General features: G+C 42.2%; 1 protein-coding gene and 1 long non-coding RNA gene across 2 annotated transcripts in view; both read left to right on the top strand.

Moving 5' to 3' along the window:
* LOC145555300 (uncharacterized) overlaps window positions 1-21089 on the top strand; it is an 80848-nt gene that overhangs the window by 9515 nt on the left and 50244 nt on the right. The window lies entirely within an intron of this gene.
* slitrk1 (SLIT and NTRK like family member 1) lies at window positions 8673-12264 on the top strand. The gene is made up of 2 exons (XM_008428077.3): window positions 8673-9504; window positions 9665-12264. Exon 2 carries the CDS (start codon window positions 9864-9866, stop codon window positions 11973-11975), a length of 2112 nt encoding a protein of 703 aa, XP_008426299.2. The 5' UTR covers window positions 8673-9504; window positions 9665-9863; the 3' UTR covers window positions 11976-12264.

The following is a 21089-nucleotide window of genomic DNA, read 5'->3' as shown; positions in this document are numbered from 1 at the left end:
TTAAATCAGAATTAAAAAGTAAAATTTCGGTGCAGGTTAGGTAAAGTATTTTCTTTTTTTTTCACTCAACATAAGACCTGAACGTAAGCACAAACCTGCACAATTTCTTTTAAACATAAGCCATTCTTTCACATGTGCCAAAAAGAACGAAAGCTTCTGCTCCTCATAAAAATTATCACAAAAACACAGGAGTTGCTAAGCTACATAAATGTTGCTAAGAGGGAAAAACCCCCCCCCCGAAGACATTCATAAATTTGGGACTCAAAGCCTGATTGAAGAGCCTCCAACGGTAACCGAGAACTCTCGGATCTGTCAAGCCTCTCAAAAGCGGGGCTTTGATCTCAGGGGGAAGAAGGAAGACGGGAGGACAGGGTTGTCGCGAAGTGACACCGGACTCCTAAAACGGGAAGCGGAGGCGCGCCGACAACGCTGTAACCCCCCGCAGAGGAGTCTGGTGTAAATGTCAGCTGTGATTTTTACCAGTAAGTTTCAGGTTCATGAACCGTAAAGCAGCTGAAGGAAGGTTTTTATGCAAAATGCAAAGTTGACGTGGACCATGAAATCCTGACGGTGTTGTCTCCTAATGAAAAGATCCTTCAGTTTGACAAACATGGCTATTAGCTAGTGCTTGTTTTTAATTCAAAGAAAAATCATGCTAAAATAAGCACATTCCTATAGTACGAGAAATAAAAAACATTTCAAAAAAAGATGATTTAATTAAAAACGTATTAGGAAGTACTACTTCATAGAAAACTACTTTATTTACACAGCTGTGTATAAGGCTGACTGTATGTGAAAAGAAAAAATCCCGCGCTTGTCAATTCTCCAGGGGATAGAGTCGGACGCCTTCTCCAAGTCCGCGAAACATTTCTCACTTTCTGCTTATTTTTCCTCTACATTCTGTTTTTTATTTATTTATTTGGTGACACCGAATCGTGTCGTCGCTGTCGATGCGCAACGGCCAACGGGTCAGAAGAATCTGGACATCTGCTGAGTCATAGCAGATCCTGGTGGGCGGGTAGATGGGACAAAATTTACATCACGCAGCCTTTCTGGACAGTGCAGCAAGCAGACCGTTTTGTTTTAAAGACCGTTTGTTTGTTTAAGAAAAATGAAAAATATCCTCTTATAAGGTCAAATAAGAGTTATTAGAAGTCGGACTCAATTCTGAGCACCATCGTTTTGTTCGTTTTAATTGATCCTACTCGAAGTGACTTTATTTCCGGCCACTTTCTAAGAAATTTATCACCTGTCTCTGTGTTTGTTTCAACTATAATTAGCCGTAGTTATCTGCTTGCAGCAGCTGTTTTACTCTCCCACGTTTTCATTTTTATTGATAAGAATAAAAAATTACAACTAATGGGAGAATTTGCAAATCATTTACCGTTGCTGCTATTATTCCACCTGTTGTTAATCACCTCAGAGTTTCCTCAGCACTCGTCTAAAATAAGGATAAACAAAGACGTAAACTTTGCTTGTGGAATGTCCTTGCTAACGCGTCTCTGACCCCCCGACCCTCTTCCACGCTGGAGATGCAAGAATGCTCCAGCCCCTCAGGTCAGGCATTCATAATTCATGCATCGACGTCGGAGATGTAATCACATTTGTGCTTTTCCTCGGAGAACATCCGACCCCGGCACTCACACTGTCAGGATCATCAAATCCTCGGATGGAAAACAAATATCACATCGGACAGGATCTTGACAGCGATCACAGATCATCTTCCCGAAGATGTGAGCTTTGTAATTGTTCACATTCGGGGGCTCGAGTTTCACCGGGAGGGAGGCAGAGGATCTAATTGCTGACATGACACATGGTTTGAGCTTCGGCAAAGATGGAATATATATATATATATATATATATATAATACAGTACAGACCAAACGTTTGGACACACCTACTCATTCAATGAGTTTTCTTTATTTTCATGACTATTGACATTGTAGATTCACACTGAAGGCATCCAAACTATGAATTAACACATGTGGAAATATGTACTAAACAAAAAAGTGTAAAACTGAAAATACACCTTATTTTCTAGTTTCTTCAAAGTAGCAACCTTTTGCTGTGATTACTGCTTTGCACACACTCTGCATTCTCTTGATGAGTTTCAAGAGGTAGTCACCTGAAATGGTTTTCACTTCACCCTGTCAGGTTAATAAGTGGGATTTCTCGCCTTATAAATGAGGTTGGGCCCATCAGTTGTGTTGTGCAGAAGTCAGGTGGACACACAGCTGATAGTCCTACTGAATAGAGTGTTAGAATTTGTATTATAGCAAGACAAAAGCAGCCAAGTAAAGAAAAACGAGTGGCCATCATTACTTTAAGAAATGACGGTCAGTCAGTCAAAAAAAAATTGGGAAATCTTTGAAAGTGTCCCCAAGTGCAGTCGCACAAACCATCAAGCGCTACAAAGAAACTGACTGACATGAGGACCGCCCCAGGAAAGGAAGACCAAGAGTCGCCTCTGCTGCGGAGGATAAGTTCATCCGAGTCACCAGCCTCAGAAATCGCAGGTTAACAGCAGCTCAGATTAGAGACCAGGTCAATGCCACACAGAGTTCTAGCAGCAGTCACGTCTCTGCAACAACTGTTAAGAGGAGACTGTGTGAATCAGGCCTTCATGGTAGAATAGCTCCTAGGAAACCACTGCTAAGGACGGGCAACAAGCAGGAGAGACTTGTTTGGGCTAAAGAACACAAGGAATGGACATTAGATCAGTGGAAATCTGTGCTTTGGTCTGATGAGTCCAAATTTGTGATCTTTGGTTCCAACCACCGTGTCTTTGTTGTGAGACGCAGAAAAGGTGAATGGACGGACTCTACATGCCTGGTTCCCACCGTGAAGCATGGAGGAGGAGGTGTGATGGTGTGGGGGGTGCTTTGCTGGTGACACTGTTGGAGATTTATTCAAAATTGAAGGCATACTGACCCAGCATGGCTACCACAGCATCTTGCAGCAGCAGCTATTCCATCCGGTTTGCATTTAGTTGGACCATCATTCATTTTTCAACAGGACAATGACCCCAAACACACATCCAGGCTGTGTAAGGGCTATTTGACCAAGAAGGAGAGTGATGGGGTGCTGCGCCAGATGACCTGGCCTCCACAGTCACCGGCCCTGAACCCAATCGAGATGGTTTGGGGTGAGCTGGACCGCTGAGTGGAGGCAAAAGGGCTAAGCATCTCTGGGAACTCCTTCAAGACTGTTGGAAGACCATTTCAGTTGACGACCTCTTGAAGCTCATCAAGAGAATGCCAAGAGTGTGCAAAGCAGTAATCACAGCAAAAGGTGGCTACTTTGAAGAACCTAGAATGTAAAACGTATTTTCAGTTGTTTCACACATTTTTGTTAAGTACATAATTCCACATGTGTTAATTCATAGTTTTGATGCCTTCAGTGTGAATCTACAATTTTCATAGTCATGAAAATGAAGAAATGTACTGTATGTACTGTATGTATATATATAGTAGCATAATTTTTTTATCCTGCTTTGAGTTTTGATTATGACCTTCGCTCCCTTCGCTCGCAATTTCTTCCAACAAAAACCTTCAGGAGAGAAAAATAAAAAACAGATGTACACAATATGTCTGACATGCAGATTTACGCTTGTGGAAGCAACCCAAACATTCCTAAAGTGAAACCCAACATCTGCTATATTTTCATTCGAATTCCTCCCGGTATCGCAAACTACCCAGAAAAAAAACCCCTCCTAAAACCTGAACACATTCTACATACTGATTTCTCAAGAGCTTCTGAAACTTAGGAGCATCTCTTTTCATATGATTTCCTGCCAATTACCGAAAAAAACACAAAAAAAACTGACTGGGTAATGCTTCCAAGTTGAAAGAGAGAAAAAGAGAGAGCGAGAGCAGAAGAAAAGAACTGAAAAGACACTGATTCAGCAGAGATGAACTGGCTGCTATGGTAACAAGCCACGGCAGCATTAATTGCGGCATCTCACAAGACAGAACTAAGACTGTCACCGAACAGAACGGTTGTTTTACCCCAAATTAGAATGTGTTAAATATATGTTTGGATAAAGGGTGGAAAAGACACAATGGGGAAAAGAACCAAGTTAAGACTCAACAGACAGGCTATTAGCACTCTGGTACATCTAAATGCTAACAGTGTTCAACTGCTGTATGTTTTTTGCAATAGTTTTAATGCCATTCGAGACACGCGTGTTCTCCAGGGTTCTACGAAAACTCAACATTCAGACGCCGCAGGTCTTAAAAGTTCTGCTTGATCTGGTCTGTTTAGCGTCCCGGCTGCCTTTTCTGAAGGTTACCTGGATGTTTTGTTCAATCGAGCGGGGGGTCAGAGGTTCTGGATTGATACATATAGATTGACAGTCAAACATTATGCTGATTGCCCATACAGCCGGGCCGATCAATGCGTGTAGAGAGCTTCTGATGCTCCTGCTCTTTCTGCCTCTGTCAATAGCCGGATTGACTTTGACTTGGCACTTAAACAGCCGGAAATTGCAAAACCATATAAATCTCTATGGATTCTTATTCAGAAATACATTTGGCTGCTTGGTTTGAGAAACAAGAGGTTACAAAAGCATCTTCCGGGATTGTCTAGCTGAGTCATGATTACATTTCAACCAGTCATCATTTAGTTAGAAAGAAACTGGTTTCGGTCAGGGTTCTCCTGCTTCCTGTTTGCCTTGTTGGCTGACCAATCCAGATGATTCTTCTTCATAAATCCCCAGCATCAGCGTTCCTGTTTTGAGAGCCGTCTGCAGAAGCCGGTATCTACGTCTTCATTTGAAAACGAGCTTATTGTGGCTTCTGACCTCTTCAGTAATCATCACACAGAGTCACAGAGTCATTCTCACAAAAAACGTCAAGCCTTTGAAGCGCTGCTCCCTACAATCTAAACGGAACCAGAGCAATTTGATACGGAGTGATTTTCTCTGCATTTACTCCCAAAATCAGAAAAACGTAGAATATTTCAGCAGTCGGGTTTAGATATTGATTATTTCTGCTGTTTGATGAGATGAATTGCTCAAATGAGTTAAAGATGTGTACTTTAATTAATTATTTGGCAATACACTATTTATTAACAGCCCAGGACATTTTTAATTTTTTGTTACAACTACAAACTGCAAGGGCATCAAATAAATGTTAATTTTGGGCCATATCAAGATCATGATGGTTCTCAAAGGGCTGGTTTTGCCAGAATGTATTGAAAAAACACATTAACAAGCTGTTAAAAACATTAATAGCACCTAATCTTAAAATGAAATAAGATGGCACATCATTCCAAACTTTTCCAGAAGTCTCCAGGACTTTCGCAGTTCTTTCTGAAATATTTGCTGAAACATCTGCAATATTTGATATTTATATGACGGTAAATGTGACTTTTTGTTTGATAAACTTTTACTTGACATCAAGCAAGGCTGTAGTAGAAGTAACAAGTTACTGCCACCTGCAGGTGGGAGTTAGCGTCACTCTACCCCCAGTTTTTTTTGGGCCATTTCTTTTGTGGTAGATTTGCAATAAATCCAAATTTATGCACTAGCAGAAATAATTGCCAGGATCAGTTGATTTTGTGTAAATTTTTGTGATTGCAAAAAAAATGTGAAAGACATGATGGATTGGTTGGTGTTGTCGAGCAGTCCGTCCTGATTTATACCTGCGTTCACAGCAAACATGTAAAAGATTCTTTAATCAGATGAAAGCAAGTAACATTTGCACCCAATGGTAACTGCTTGCTATTCTAGTTTTCTGATGGAACCTGAACATGTTGCATGATCGCTACCTTGCAACGTACAAATTCCATGGTTCAGGTTTAACGTAATTGCAGTTCCACCCAACTCTACTTGCATTGTTACCCTCTGGTCTGAATAAGCTAACTGTAATATTGCTATCGACATGCAAGGGAGTCACTGTTGTGACTCGTGTTTGAGATAATTACAGAGCTCTGCAGAATCTCACATTTCATAAAGTCCCGAGGGGCAGGGCAAATAAAACCCGACACTAAAAGCCGATCAATAGCATTCAATCAGGCGGCACCCAAGATTGCTTGCAATTTCCCGCTCTCATTCTGCCGGTCGCATCAGGCGGACGTATCTAAGCGGCCATTGTTGCAATCACCTGTGAGGCTCCTGTGATATTTAGGTGGCTGAAATCAGTCCGTGAGCCAAATGGCGGCTCATTTGCAGTCATTCCCTCTTTTGTGATCAATCAGCCAGGTCCCTGTCGAGCGAATAAAGAAATGAAAACGTGATGCCAAAGTGACATGCCTGTTGTGGTTTGAGCATTCGGTGAAAATGTCGCCGTCAACAAGCTGTCAGATTCAAGAAATTTTGCATAAGAGATAAAGACGGACCGCTTTTGATTGAGAGAGACGTCTCCAAAGAGCGAGGGGATTTGATTTTACCAAGATGGAAACGTTTTCTTGGACTTGTCTCCAGATTTGAGTAGAAAGGGGTATTCTTTTGACTCTTTCGAGTCATTTGACTCCAGACTTTGACTGACATCCTCTGAAATGTTCATTTTGTTGCTTTTGAACCCCTCAAGGTGGACTTGCCGGTGTGATCGGTTATTGTCCTGCGCATAACCGAAGTGCGTTTGAGCTCAAGGTCACAACCCGATGGCCAGACATTCTCCTTCATGATTTTCTGTTGGGGAGCAGAATTCATGGCTCCATCAAGTACTATTAGTTTGAACAATTAAAAGCAATATTAAGATTTTTCCTCTGGATATTATTGTAAGGTACTGTCTCTGCCAACCAAGCTAGCTTGAATGCTATCTATCCATTTCAGAGTGTGTTATTTTCTTCATCTGCCGTCCACATGTGTCTAACGGTTAACCCTTGCAAGAGTGAAAGTTGCACCATGAACCTTTCCGGTCGCACATCACGCTAATTCAATTCGACAGTATCTGCATCCCATCACCCTGCTGAGCTCCATGCAGTTATTCCTTTGGATACATTCAGATACATAATCCAATTAGCTTTGACTCCAAGATAAGTGCCCCCTCCTTCTCATCTTCATCCCCCCCCCACCTCCTCTTCTTCATACAAATGTGATTTATCCTGTTTGGAGGATTATCTCGGAGTCTAAACGCTCGGCCTACAAGGACTGTAGCTAAGCTTATGTGGAGTCAGAATTGTTTTTTGTTAATTTTCTTTGGTGGGAACAAGATGCTGAAGCGTGACTAAGCGGCGTGTGCACTAGTGCGCCCCCCCACCTGCTGCATTGGAAAGCACGAACGCTGCAGCCGAAATGCGAAGCTAGCGGGATGTGCTCCCTGGTAGCACATCTGCAGACAAGTTGTCCTGGAGGACCTAGTCAAAGTCCAGACCAAAATGCAAACCAAAGTGAGACTGGGCTAAATTAATGTTTATAAATTGGTATATTATTATGTTAATTTTATAGAATTGTGATTTATCAACTTTAGCTGGTTTACTTCTGTGTAAATACTATCTATCCATAAATTTTCTTTACACCCTTGTCCCTCAGTGGGGTCGGGAGGTGCTGGTGCCCATCTCCAGCTAACGTTCCGGGCGAGAGGCGGGGTCACCCTGGACAGGTCGCCAGTCTGTCACAGGGTAAATACTAGGTAGCATTAATATTGAATTAGCAATAAATTCTGTCCAATGGGAACACATTGGTTTTAATTGCCATGCATTTCCATCACAGAAATTCAACTGCATACACACATATATAATTAAATTAGTAGTTTTTACTTAAAGTTGAAGTTCTTAAAATCTACTCAGTTATGTTGATTATCATTTTGTTGCCAAATTCTTTTTTTTTAATAGGCAACTCACTTTTCTGATCATCTCTGGCAAGACTTGAGCATTAATGTCCATCCATCCATCCATCCATCCATCCATCCATCCATCCATCCATCCATCCATCCATCCATCCATCCATCCATCCATCCATCCATCCATCCATCCATCCATCCATCCATCCATCCATCCATCCATCCATCCATCCATCCATCCATCCATCCATCCATCCATCCATCCATCCATCCATCCATCCATCCATCCATCCCTCCCTCCCTCCCTCCCTCCCAGACCCCTCTTACACCAAATCTGACTGAGCTCAAAGAAAACTTTCCAAAAGTAGAAATGGAATAATCTCCGGATGTTCAAGGCTCTTACAGACATCCTTCACTATTCAACAAAAAATAGTAACTAATGCCACTGATTGATTAAGAGGAGGTGACTAAACGCACACCACGCTTTCTAACACAGACTGGAAATCCCACTGAAACACACAGAAGTTTGTGGATGTGACGAGACGTGAGAAGAGTTCAGCGGGTGTAGTGAGCGCTTGTGATAAGCGGCGTGGGTGGGCTTAATGTTTTTGCTTACAGGATCCCACCGACACGTCTGGCTCTTATTACGCGTCAGAGTCACACAGATCTGACTGAGCACTGCAGATGGATTGTGGGGGAAGGGGGATGGGGTAACTATACTCCCCAGCTCTGACCCCCTCCCCCTAACTCCCTTTCTCCAGCTGATGTAATAATCTCAAACGGTGGAGTATAATGCGGATCCATAGGAGACGGAACGTGTTCCCTCCCTCCTCCTCTCCCCCTCCATCCCATTTTCTGTGCAGTTTTTGCAACAAAAAAAGAACAAAACATTTTTTTTTCTTATCTGGGAAAGACTAAAAAGTAATAAAAAAAAAAGAAGAAACGTCATGCACACATGCGCATACAGGGAGCCACACTGACGCATCTTTTGTTTTCTTTCTCTCACTCTCTCCCTCTCATCTCTCTCTCTCTCCTCTCTCTCTCTCGCTCTCTCAGCTGGTCTGAGGCATGCCTATAGCGGACGGTTTGCTTTACCGCATTCAACAGTGTTTTCCCAATCGGAGCGGAGTTAGAGCCGTGGAAGTAAATGGAAAAACTGCAATGAGGAGGGAAAAAGGGAGACTGGAAACAGTTTGGAACGTTTATTTACATTTTTTGGGGGGGCTTTCTGAAACGGAAAACTCTGCAGCGCTTTGGACGATGCGGACTAAGACAGTTCTGGAGCTTCAAATGAGAAGATTTAAACATCAGAAGCTGTAAAAGACTTTTTCTCACCTCACCTCACCTCCGCTCCCCTCCTTTTTTTTTCTATTCCAGTGGATTGCTTCCACCCCCCTCCCCCGCCTTCCTTCCCTCCGTCAGGATTTTTGCCACCACAGATCAGTAGAGGGTGTCAAATCTTTCTCAGAGTGGCACGCTGTGGGGATGAGCACAGCCTTTGCGCTCGCCTTATTGTGACAAAAAAAAAAAAAACGGGTTTGGGGAGGGAAAAGCTAAAACATAAAGAATAGGGGGGGAAAAAAACGTTTGACGAAGTGTAAGGGATGTGAAAGGGGGATGCGGGTGTTTCGGATCAGCTGCGCAGGCTGTGAATTCAGCACCAGAGGGGGGGAGGAGAAAGAGAGGAAAGCGGAGAGAGGGGGGGGAAAGGACAGATCCCGACGCCGCAGCGCGCCGCACGACTCCGGGAGATTTCTTCAGCTTTCCATCAGCACGCCAAGGTCAGTGTGAAAGGAGGCAAGATAAATAAATAAATAGATTACATATATGATGTGCTGGAGACTGCTGCTTTTGCCTGCTGCTTGTTTCGATTGGAGGATTCACTCGACGTGAAGGGAGACAATTTTTTTATTTATTTATTTTGAATTATTATTATTCCAGAGTCAAACTGGACGTCTGGACGCAGCCTGGATGTGCTCCTCATCTCCTTCCTAAATGTCTCCGTCTCCATCCCCCCCCTCCTCCTCCTCCACCGCCACCTCTCGCTGATGCAGACTAGATTCGCAGCTCCTACATGTCTTGAAAGGCGGGAATGAATCGTTCGCGCTGAGAGGAAGAAAAAAAAACGGAGGGGGAAAAAATGCTGCTCTGGATCATCCTGCTGAATGCGGCTCTCTGCGTTGCCAGCGGAAATGTCACCAGGGAGGTTTGCAAGGAGAAGATCTGCTCCTGCAGCGAGGTGGAGGGCGACCTGCATGTCGACTGCGAGAAACGGCACTTCAACACGCTGCGGCACCTGACCGGCCCCAGCTCTCACTTCTACCACCTGCTGCTGCACGGCAACTCTTTGTCCAGGCTCTTCCCCAATGAATTCGCCAACTTCTACAATGCCGTGAGCCTGCATCTGGAGAACAACGGCCTGCATGACATCGTGCCCGGTGCCTTCCTGGGACTGCAGTTGGTCAAGAGGCTCCACATCAGCAACAACAAGATGCGGTCGTTCAAGAAAAGCACCTTCCTGGGCTTGGATGACTTGGAGTACCTCCAGGCGGACTTTAATTTGCTGAGGGACATCGACCCGGCTGTTTTCAGGGACCTAAACAAACTGGAGGTGTTGATACTGAATGACAACCTCATCAGTGCACTACCTATAAACGTGTTCCAGCACGTGCCCATCACGCATCTTGATCTGAGGGGGAATCGGATCAAGACGTTGCCTTATGAGGGGATTCTCGAGCAAATACCCGGTATCGCAGAAGTACTGCTAGAGGACAACCCGTGGGACTGTAACTGTGAGCTACTGTCCCTAAAGGAGTGGCTGGAGAACATACCGCGCAACGCCCTCATTGGGAGGGTGGTCTGTGAGGCCCCCACCAGGCTGCAGGGCAATGACCTGAACGAGACCTCGGAGGCAGAGCTGTGTCCATCACAGAGTGTAGGTGGAGATAGCAGCCTGGCCGCCCCTCCCACTCAGGAGGAAACCTCTCGCCCCACGCCTTACAAGCCCAGCAGGAATGGTGGAGGAGGGCCCCCGACGCCTGGAGCAAATGGCTCCAAGAGCCACTCCAAGTCACGTGAGAACTATCAGCTAAAAATAAAGCCCACTCCAGTGATGGCTGGGGCAGATGTGAACGGGGACGGCGGCGGAGAGCAGCTGCGCAACGTGACGTGCCCACAGCCATGCAGCTGCAAGCTGGTGGGCTCCAGACAGGGGCTGGGAGTCAACTGCGAGGGCAAAAAGATCGAGAGCCTGGCCGGCCTCAAGCCAAAACCTCTGGCCGCCCATGAGCTGAACATGAGAGACAACAACATCCATGCCGTGAAGAGGAACCAGCTGCTCGGCTATTCCAGCCTCAACCTGCTGGATCTTGGTGGGAACAACATCAAGGTTGTTGACAATGGCACGTTCCAGAACCAGAGCGAGCTCCGGTGGCTGTACATGGATAAGAACTACGTGGATACGCTGATGGCGGAGATGTTTGTGGGCCTCGTGAATCTGGAATATCTCAGTTTGGAATACAACGACATCCAGCTGATAGTGGCGGGCGCGTTCAGTCCCATGCCGAACCTGAGGGTTCTGTTCCTGAACAACAACTTGCTGAAGGCTCTCCCTGTGGATGCTTTCCTTGGGATTTCTTTGTCCAAAATCAGCCTCCATAATAATTATTTCCCCTATCTCCCTGTGACTGGCGTGTTGGACCAGCTCAACTCCATCATCCAGATTGACCTGCATGGGAACCCATGGGATTGCTCATGCAATATTGTGCCCTTCAAGCAGTGGACCGAGAAGCTCGGGGCCGACGTGATTGTGAGTGATCTCAAGTGCGAGTCGCCAGAGGAGTTCTGGAAACGGGACTTCCGCTATGTGCGTAATGACCTCATGTGCCCCAAGGTGGGTGACGGAGACGCACCCGCTCCAGTATCCAAGAATGGAAGCTATGCCCAGGACTCTGGTGGCACGCGCTCAAATTCGTACTTGGAGCCCAACCGGGTGTCCATTTCGGTGCTTGTGCCCGGGCTGCTACTCGTGTTCGTCACATCCGCCTTCACGGTGGTGGGGATGCTCGTGTTCATCCTGCGGAACCGGAAGCGGTCAAAGCGGCGGGACGGCAACTCGTCTGCGTCGGAGATCAACTCCTTACAGACGGTGTGCGACTCGTCCTACTGGCACAGTGGGCCATATCACGCGGATGGAGGTGCCCACCGGGGTTTCGACTGCAGCACACACCTCTCAGCTGTGGACGATGCATAAAAAAAACAGACTGGATTACAAACAGTAGACAAAAACTACAAAAATCTGTTTAGGATTGGGGACAGACACTTGCTTATGAACATACAAGTCAGCCTGAAAGCTGCACAAGCCCCTACTCTGTAATATATGTATATGCCAAGCCCCTCTGGCTTACACCCTCCACTCCTTCCTCCCTCCTCCTCCTCTCTGCCGCAATCGGACTATGGATCTGGAGACAGGAGAAAAAAAAGAGGGAGAGAGGGAGGAAAAGGAGCCAGGGAGGGTGTGTGTATGTATGAGAAAAGAGAAAGGAACGACCTGGGGAATGGTGCACGAACGCATGAATGTACATGTAAATACCCAGACTGATGTATCATAAAAATGCATGATGATATTTCCGCATGGTTTCAACAAGACACACGGCAGCCGAGGAACCATAACCACCAACCAGGAGGCAAACTCGACCCCCCCCCCCTCTCTCATGTTATATACCAACACAATGGCTATATATATAGATATTAAGAAATATATATGACTATTACAAAGTGCCATTTCTCTATTTTTTGTGAACCTGCAGTTAGGATTTGTATTTGTTGTTTTAAAACTTGTTCTGAGCTGAAAGGGACAAAAAGACAAACAACACCTGGGGGAAGGAGTGATCAAAGTGAAGCTGTCTGTGCATGTTCGGTTTTATTACTGCCATTTCTGTTACTTATCAGTTGATCATCAGTTAATATTTGAGATTATTCACACTGTATGCCAAGTGGCAAAGCCAGTCCCAAGCATAAGCAAACTGAGCAGCTGCTGAGGGCCTCCAGAACCAAAGACTGCTTGACTCCCCATGTTATATATATATATATATGAGAACAATCAGAGTAATTTAAAATTTATACTAAATACAGTTCCTAAAGTTAAACTGATTTAAAATTCTTTCAAATTTAAAATGGTAATTTATGTAATCATCTTAAATCATTGATCAATTTATCAGTCATACGAACTTGGACCGGCTCTGCTAGGTGGTTTCTGATTTAAATCCCCACAAGTTTGCAGGTATGGAGGTCCAAAAGTGCCACAATTCCCCAAATAAATAGTTCATTAAATTCCAATACAATTATTTTATGTACACAACATTGCATAAATATTAATATACATTTTAAAATATGTCTATTTTAACTTTTAATGTTGCATTTTAAATGTCACATTTTTATTTTCTGACACATTCAAATAATTGTGATATGCTTATTTTTTTAGTACATTTATTTAGATTTTTTTAATGCCATATAAAAATATTTAATAATATATATATATATATATATATATATATATATATATATATATATATATATATATATATATATATATTTAACAAATTATGGCACTTTTGGCTCTCCATTAAGGTGATCATCTCCTTTTATGAATGTACAAAACATGAAGACGACAGGAAAATACTATTCCTTTTTTTAAATGGTGTGCCAATTGTTGAAGATATTCAGACATGCAGATGAGCATGACCAATTAACGTCACTCAGAAGCTTATGCTGCAAAAGTTCATGTAGCTCCAATAACAGTTATGTGGTTCCTTTTTGTGTGTGTGTGTGTGTGTCAATGAACATAGCCTGCTTTTGGGTGAGAGGAAGAAGATGAAAAAAAGAGTTAAATTTGGGGAGGGGAGGGTTTGTACCATCATATTTTTTCAACAACTGCGCAAAGAAGTGTTTCTGATTACTCATTGGATCTGTGTAAAGAGGTAGGCAAACACGCATTAGGATAGGGTGCTTGTTTTCTTTTTAATGTGAAAAAAAAAAGAGTATTCCTCCACACAAAATAGCTTCTGGCTGTGATTCACTCTCATCATATTGTGAGCTTTTGTAAAGCCATCTTAATCCTGTCCGAATACGAGAACTGTAACGGGCTGTATTTACTGCAAAACAGGCCGTAGTCAGGGGAAGGGGGGGTTGGACACGTACACTTACATGTAGGTGACTAGTCAATGCAAGATGCCTTCTTTAAAGTCAGCATTTTTGAAAACTTGAGATACTCCTCCTTTGGGCTGCATGGATTTCTTTCCCCTTCCCCTTTTTTTTTCCTTTTTTTTTATTTTTATTTTGTGCAGGCATATGACTGAGTAGCTGTTTTGATCAGCTCAGCTGCCGTGGCAGGGGCCCGGGGTCCTCTGAGGGGGGGAATTGACAGCTTGACCTGAATTACTTTAGATGAGACAGAGTTTTTCAAAGTCCAAATGCTCCCAGCATATTTTGCTTCTAAAATTTCATTAGGCATACAATGTTAATTATTAAAAGACGTATTTAGATGTATTTAGGCTTATTTCTATTGAGCAAAGATATGCCAAATTGAAGTAAACTTTCTACCCAATTTGGTTCTAATCCTCCTGCTGTGCCACAGCCTTGGTGTGGATTTGCAGACTTGATGAAAAATGGATGTCTTTCCCTAAATTTGACTCCCCTTTTTTCCTTTTACTAAATACACAACTACCCAGCGGCTTGATTTCAACATCTCAAATTTACTAGTGTGTTTTGTTTTTTTTAGATATATATATATATATATATATAAATATATTTTGGTCCAGCCACCTGATTTGTCCCTTTCTTTCTAGATTTCCCTGTGCAGCCACATTGGGATTGGAGGTTTTGGGGTCGTTGCATTGTGGGGAAACCATGACTCTATACTGTGGGGTATTAACTGTGCCACAGAACCACTGATGATAATGATTTGTCATGATTTTCAAACGCTGTGTTTCAAAGTTACATTTATATGCTTTGCGATATTTGACCTGCTTATATTTTGTTAAATAAAGTGTGGTTGAGGTTGAGTAAAAAAGGACACAATGTTTGCTTTTGGTAGTTTTTCATTGCAATGACTTGACTTGCCTATGAATTTTTGTGTTTTTTTTTGTAACTAACTGCTATGCCACTGAGTATTTTGCACCAACAATGCATCAGTTTGTACACTTACGGGCAATTGATGATGATTCTTAGTTATTCATAACCATTAGAGTGGAGATGCATCTTAAATGTTTGCTTTCATATTTTGCAAGAGGTAATTAGTCCAAACAGAGATCAGAAGCACAGTCGGTTCAAATAGGACGCAACATAAAATGCAGAGTTAATAATATATAATTACATTTTATATGAGATTTGAACATATTTATGATTAGTTATCTCAATGATTCATCAAAATAGGACTTTACAGTAAATAAGTTTATATGCAGTGGTTAAGTTTACAGTCACATTGCTGCACAAAGCTTGTTTAATTTATTAAACAACAAAACAGTTGATTATTTATAAAAGTTTAGATCAACTATCGCGTTTATGTTTGTACATAATTTAGACAGAGGTCTGTAGAATTAAAATGTTTGTAGTTAATAAAAAAAAACTGGTTATTTGTTTGTACTAGAAGCTAAAGCTAGTGGTCAGCCTGAGTGGAGCCAGCGGCGAAAATCATGTTTTGATTAACATAAATTTTTAATATAATAATTATGAGTCTATAACGCACTTTCTTGCTTGTATTAGTCAATGATTTAGAAAACTCTTAAAGCTATTCGGTAAGAAATAACGTACAAGGTCATTTTCCCATTGCATTTACCAATCCACATAATATGTTTGATTCGAGTAGGTTAGATGTGGTTTAAAAAGTTTTAAAAATATTTATATATGTCAAGTTTTTATCCTGGTTTTACCAATAAATCATCACATCAGCCGCTTCTAGCAAGCAATTCAGATTGTAGTTTGTTTTGCATCTTTATGGAAGTGTTTTCATTAACCACTGTGACGTTTTTGAGGTGGGAGTTGTTGTAATGTGGTAGAAATCTTTGACTTTTTGCCCATCAGACTAGCTGTTAACTTTAGCCTACAGTCAAAGCTCATTAGTTGTTAAACAAAATGAAGATACAAAACCTGTCATCTCAAAAACCCACTGGGAATAATCTGCACTGTACCTTTAAATAAATCAACCCATCGTTGGGTCCTGCTGCAGTGCTAGCTCTGACGATTCAACATCAAATTTCCAAACGACACACAGGATTGTGGTTGTGTGGAAAATATGGGCATGTTTTATATTCAAAATGGCTGACGTCTGAGTGCGATAATCATCCATCCTAATGCCTTTAGATTGTATTTTTACGATTCAGAGGAGAACAGGGTAACTTCAGCTGCTTTTATTTTCTGTATAAACACCGCAAACCATTAAATGTGATGGGAAATGGAGATGAATTGCGCTCTGCGGCGAATACTGTATGTAATGTCGGGTGATACTGCCTCAAAAACATTCCACTTCCTCTGCTTGAATACATTTAGAGGCTGTCAGGTGCTCAGCTGCCGCAGTCCTGGATGAGTCAGTGAACAACAGTGGGGCCCATTCATTAATGCGCCGGATAATAGTTGTTGGGAACACAGCGGAGCCGAACAGCCTCGTTTACATGCCGGGCACACGGCGCTCAGACACTGTTGTGGCCCAGAGTGCCCGCCGTCGCGCATGTGAACCCCCCCGCACCACCTCCGCCTCCACCTCCGCCTCCGCCCACCCCTCGAGGAGCTGGCAGTTGACGCAACACTTCCAGCAGGGATAACATCATCCGCACCACCTTGATACACCCAGCTTTGGTGTTAAATCTTGAAGGTCTTGCTTTTGAATTCGGTCAAAGTGGGTTTTTCCCCCCAGAGGATATTTGGAAGGGGGGGTTGGGGTCTGTTTTGGCAAGGTGCACCTCCATGGTTGGGCGAAAATAACCGCGCACCTGTGTCTTGTTTGGCTTATTTTGGACATTATGTCCCATAATGGCATTGCTTTACATTCGGAGCATCTGCCTTATTTCTTCGTGTTTTTTCTTTTCAGTATTATGTGATCGCAAACAATTGCGGGGCACATTGGAATTTTTTTTTTTTGCATATTCATTACATTTGGTGTCACAAATTAAGCAAAAACATTATTTTGCAAGAGGAAAAGACTTACTATCCTTTCTTTTAATCTGAGGCTGGCTTTTATCTGACACCCACCGGTCACATTCAGCGTGTCAGCTCTTGTTTAGGTTTTCTCTGAAATCCCCCAAAGATTTTAAGCTCGGGTGTTAGCTTTTGAAGTGAGCTTTGATGAAAGTCCCATGTGTTGCACTGAAGAGCTGCCAGCAGTCGTGCACTTCCATACTCTGCAGCCTCTGCGACTGTTGCCATCGGTATTACCCCACAGGGGGTGTGTAGTGGTGATAATCTTGCATTATCCCTAAGGAGTTATTGGTGTTATTGCCAGATACTTTTATTATTATTATTATTATTTTTATTATCTCATTGATTTACTTTTTTTTTTGTCAAGTGTATGAGTCTCAGTGGCTTGCTTTTATTAGTTCTTTGTGAGCAACAGTCTTGGGGTTTAGGATTATTACCCTTTAAGACAAAATAGTTTATACATAAAGCGGAACACATGGGCACAAAATCATTGAGCTTGCAATAACTTTCAGAGTGCAAACGTATCACACAAGCAAAAAGGAAATCTTAGGAGATTAAATGCTTTTCTGCTTGATGGGATTCTGCTGGTAGCTTCTGTCAATTCCCATTTTTGGTGGCTTCATTTCCAGAGGGGGTAATCAGTCCTCTGTTGTTGTGTATTTGGCTTCGTGACAACCTGGCTGCAGCCCGTCAAGGTTGGAACTCACTGCGCCAAAGCAGCAATCAAAGAAGTGCCTCCAGTAAAAGTTGCATGCGTTCGATGTAGCGATTCCACTCTAAGAGCTTGGATGTGCTTGGGAAGATCTGCAAAGCCACTTAGATTAAATATTTCAACCCTCACTTCTACTCCCGCATCTGCCAGGCTGACTAAAGCGCAAATACCCTGAGTAATTAAAAGGATTTCAGCTCATAGGTGACCCAGATCTGGTGTCGACTCATTGCACCCTGGCCTTAACCACCAAGAGGGGGCCTTTAATCAAGATGACTGAATGATCTGCCTCCGGCCCTAAGTAATACTCTACTTTCAGCCCTCAACCCTTCCCCCCCTCGCCTACATTTATTGATTAACCCATTGATTCGATCCTGCTGGCACATGCACGCCCATCCCTCACCAACGTTTCAAGCACTATCTGGCCTCAACCTGATCTGATTAGGTTGGTCAGATGGGAGAAGTAGAAAATGAGGTTTGTTTGCGCTCATAAATTAAGGATGTGTACAATTTGTTCAAGTAGAACGAGCCTGTCAGGCATTCGAATTGACTCTCACTAAACACAACGCTGCAAAACTGTTGAGTCATCCTTCCGTTGCTTTATATCTCTCTTTCCAAGGCGGCAAACCTCTAATGTGGCTTCAGTCAATAGCTTTCTAGACTTTATGAAGGTCTTTCATCAACAATTTTCAGTTTACTGTTCATCGCTCTCTGCGAAAAATTTAAGCTTCGTACTTTATTTGAGAAACTTCTTAGGAGGCTCCCAAAGAGCCAAGCATAAAACTAGCAGAGAATGGATCAACAGAAGGGTGATGCATGTCGTGCCAAAGCACCGGCGGTTCAAAGAAAACTGTCTTTTGAACGTGGGTAGAACATTTGCTCCAAGACCTTATTAAAGGATTCCAAGAAATCTTTGAAAGCAATGTGTAAAGGAATTAGGCGTGGTTTAAAACTACAGCTCAGCAAGGCGGCCAGACATTTTAAAATGTCATCTGGGACCCAATAAAACCTTTTGAAGATGCTAATAACCCCTCCGAGTCTAGATACGCTGTGGCCTTTGTGACATTTCTCACAAGTAGAGTTGCACACCCACAACGACACGAGTTGTGTTGAAGTAATTCTGAGTGTAAATAGTGATGGTTTATGTTCAGCGCCGCAATTTCTATTTATATGAAATGAATAATCAGCCCTTGGCAACAACAGACCTTGTGGTGAACCGGCCTGCTTTTCCCCCCTCTTCCTCCTCTGAAGGTAACGGCCTCAGAGGAGACATAAACCACACAACGACTGAGATTGTCATTTCTTTTGGGAGGGTTAGTGGCACCTTGTTCCTGCTGTGGTTATGAGGGCTCTCAGAAACCAAGGTAGCACTAATTCAAGGCAAAAAAAAAAAGAGATGAACGTGATTTTCATTATACTAGTAGAGTAATTGAACCTGAACGACATTGTCAGGAGGATTTGACAATTCCGAACCGGCCTTGGTGTTTTGTGGAGTCATCTTCAGCCGTCGTGAAGCTTTTTTCTTCTTTTTTTTTCTCACATTGTCACATCTCATTGAAATGTAATTTGTGAAACACATCTGAAGAGGAGAGTCATTCTGCAGCAACAAGCAAAACCTTCCAAAATCCAAAGCTACTGATATGAAAATTATAGTAGTGTGAAAATGTGTCTACCCCACAACCAATTTTTTTTAATGACACAAAAAAACAATTTAATGTCAGAAAAATAACCAGAGTTTGTACAAAATGCAGTTTTCAGATAATAATTTAGCTTATGAAGGGAAATAAAAGTGACTTAAACCAACTTGGCCTCATATGAAAAAGTTAATGAACCCTGAATGTAATTATTTAGTTTCAATCTTGGAACACAAAAACTGCCATCAATCATTTGGGATAATGAGCAATGAGTATTGTGTGGTGCAGAGTTCTGACCGACTCTTATTTCAAAAATTATATAAATAATCCAGCTACCAAGGATGAATGACAACTGGATTCAAGTCTGGGCTTTTTCTAAGTCTCTCCAAAACCTTTATTTTGTCTTTTTTTATTATTCTGATTTGAACTTGTGTTGTGTTTTGGAGCATAACCAAAGTGTGCTTGGGGCCACTAACTAATAGACATTTTTAAGTCTGTCTACTATCACATTGGGCTAAGTTGGTTTATGTAGCGTTTTCCCTTAGTTTATGAAATCAGCTTGAAAACTGCTTTTTGTAAGTCATTGGGTCGTCTTTAATATTAAAAATTGCTTAATAATCTGAAATATCTGAGTGTGACAAGAGGCTGCAACTGCTTTCTCACTGCAGATAGCATCTTTTTAGGCAAAAACACAGAATATTTGAGAGACTTGAACATGGATATCAACAAACTGACTTGGTGGTTTTTGTCTAAGCTGTTGCCTTGTTTGACAATGATCCGCTGAGTCAGCAAGGTGCAAAGTATTTCACAGGTTGAAAAGGCTTAAACCTGGATGTACATCTGATGGAGTTGCTCCTGTTCTTAAGACAGAACCTGATCCTCCTGATCCGTTTTTTTTTTCTTTTCAAAGAACAACTCCTAACGATTCATCCCTGCTGTGGGATGTAACAAACTAAATAAAGTCCCAAAAGCGAATGTTTGGGACGAACAAAAGAACAGCCATTGAGAAGTTGGAGTATTGATCAATCTGTGGTTAAACCTCGGATGCACTGGAAAATGTAAATAGTTGGAAAAATAAATGGAAGGGTTGAATAGTTTTGGGTGCAAAACCACATTTTCTTGAGCAGTTTTATTGAAAATGTGCTAAAGAATGCATCTCAAAAATGCTCAACGAGAGCAATGACAATTTTCTTCTCAACCACAAAATGCAAATTACTTTTCCTTGAGCTTCTTCCAATCTTGCTAACTTTATTTTGTAGCTTCATGCAAGATCCATATTCTTTCTTTGCACTTAATGAGCATTATTCTTAACAAAGATCTGTTAATATAATTACTTAATCCACTAAAACTTGCTGTGGAGGAAGAACAATCTCACTAACTTTCCTGTCTTCTAGGATTAATAACAAGTATTTTCCTATAATTAAGAGAATTAAGAGACGTTTTCTAATCTGAACACAGCAGCACACCTACATCGCACAATTTTTCAAATTAATCATTTTTGCGAAAGTAAATTTTCTAAATTAAACCCAAGACATCCCTTTTCTTCACACATGAAACAGAAAATCTACCTCAGTTGGAAATAATTGTGTTGAACAGGAAAGCTACAGCGTGGTTGTCGGATATCAACAAAATGTCATATTTTTAATTGATTTTGTTTTATTGCTATTCAATTTTTTGGACACAACAGAAAAATGCACCCATATGTTTTAGCATAGAAATCATAAAGACAATTTTTACGTAAAGCAAAAGCGTTTTTAAATGAACAAGAGGAGATAATTGGTTTCTTTTTAAATCTGAATGCCCATCTCTCTTTACCTAAAGCTTATAAGATGTA

This window comes from Poecilia reticulata, chromosome 2 (assembly GCF_904066995.2).
Source record: "Poecilia reticulata chromosome 2, P_reticulata-male-v2, whole genome shotgun sequence".
Taxonomy (NCBI): Eukaryota; Metazoa; Chordata; class Actinopteri; order Cyprinodontiformes; family Poeciliidae; genus Poecilia; species Poecilia reticulata.
Note: the sequence above shows the minus strand (reverse complement) of the source record. Positions and strands in the feature narration are given on the sequence as shown.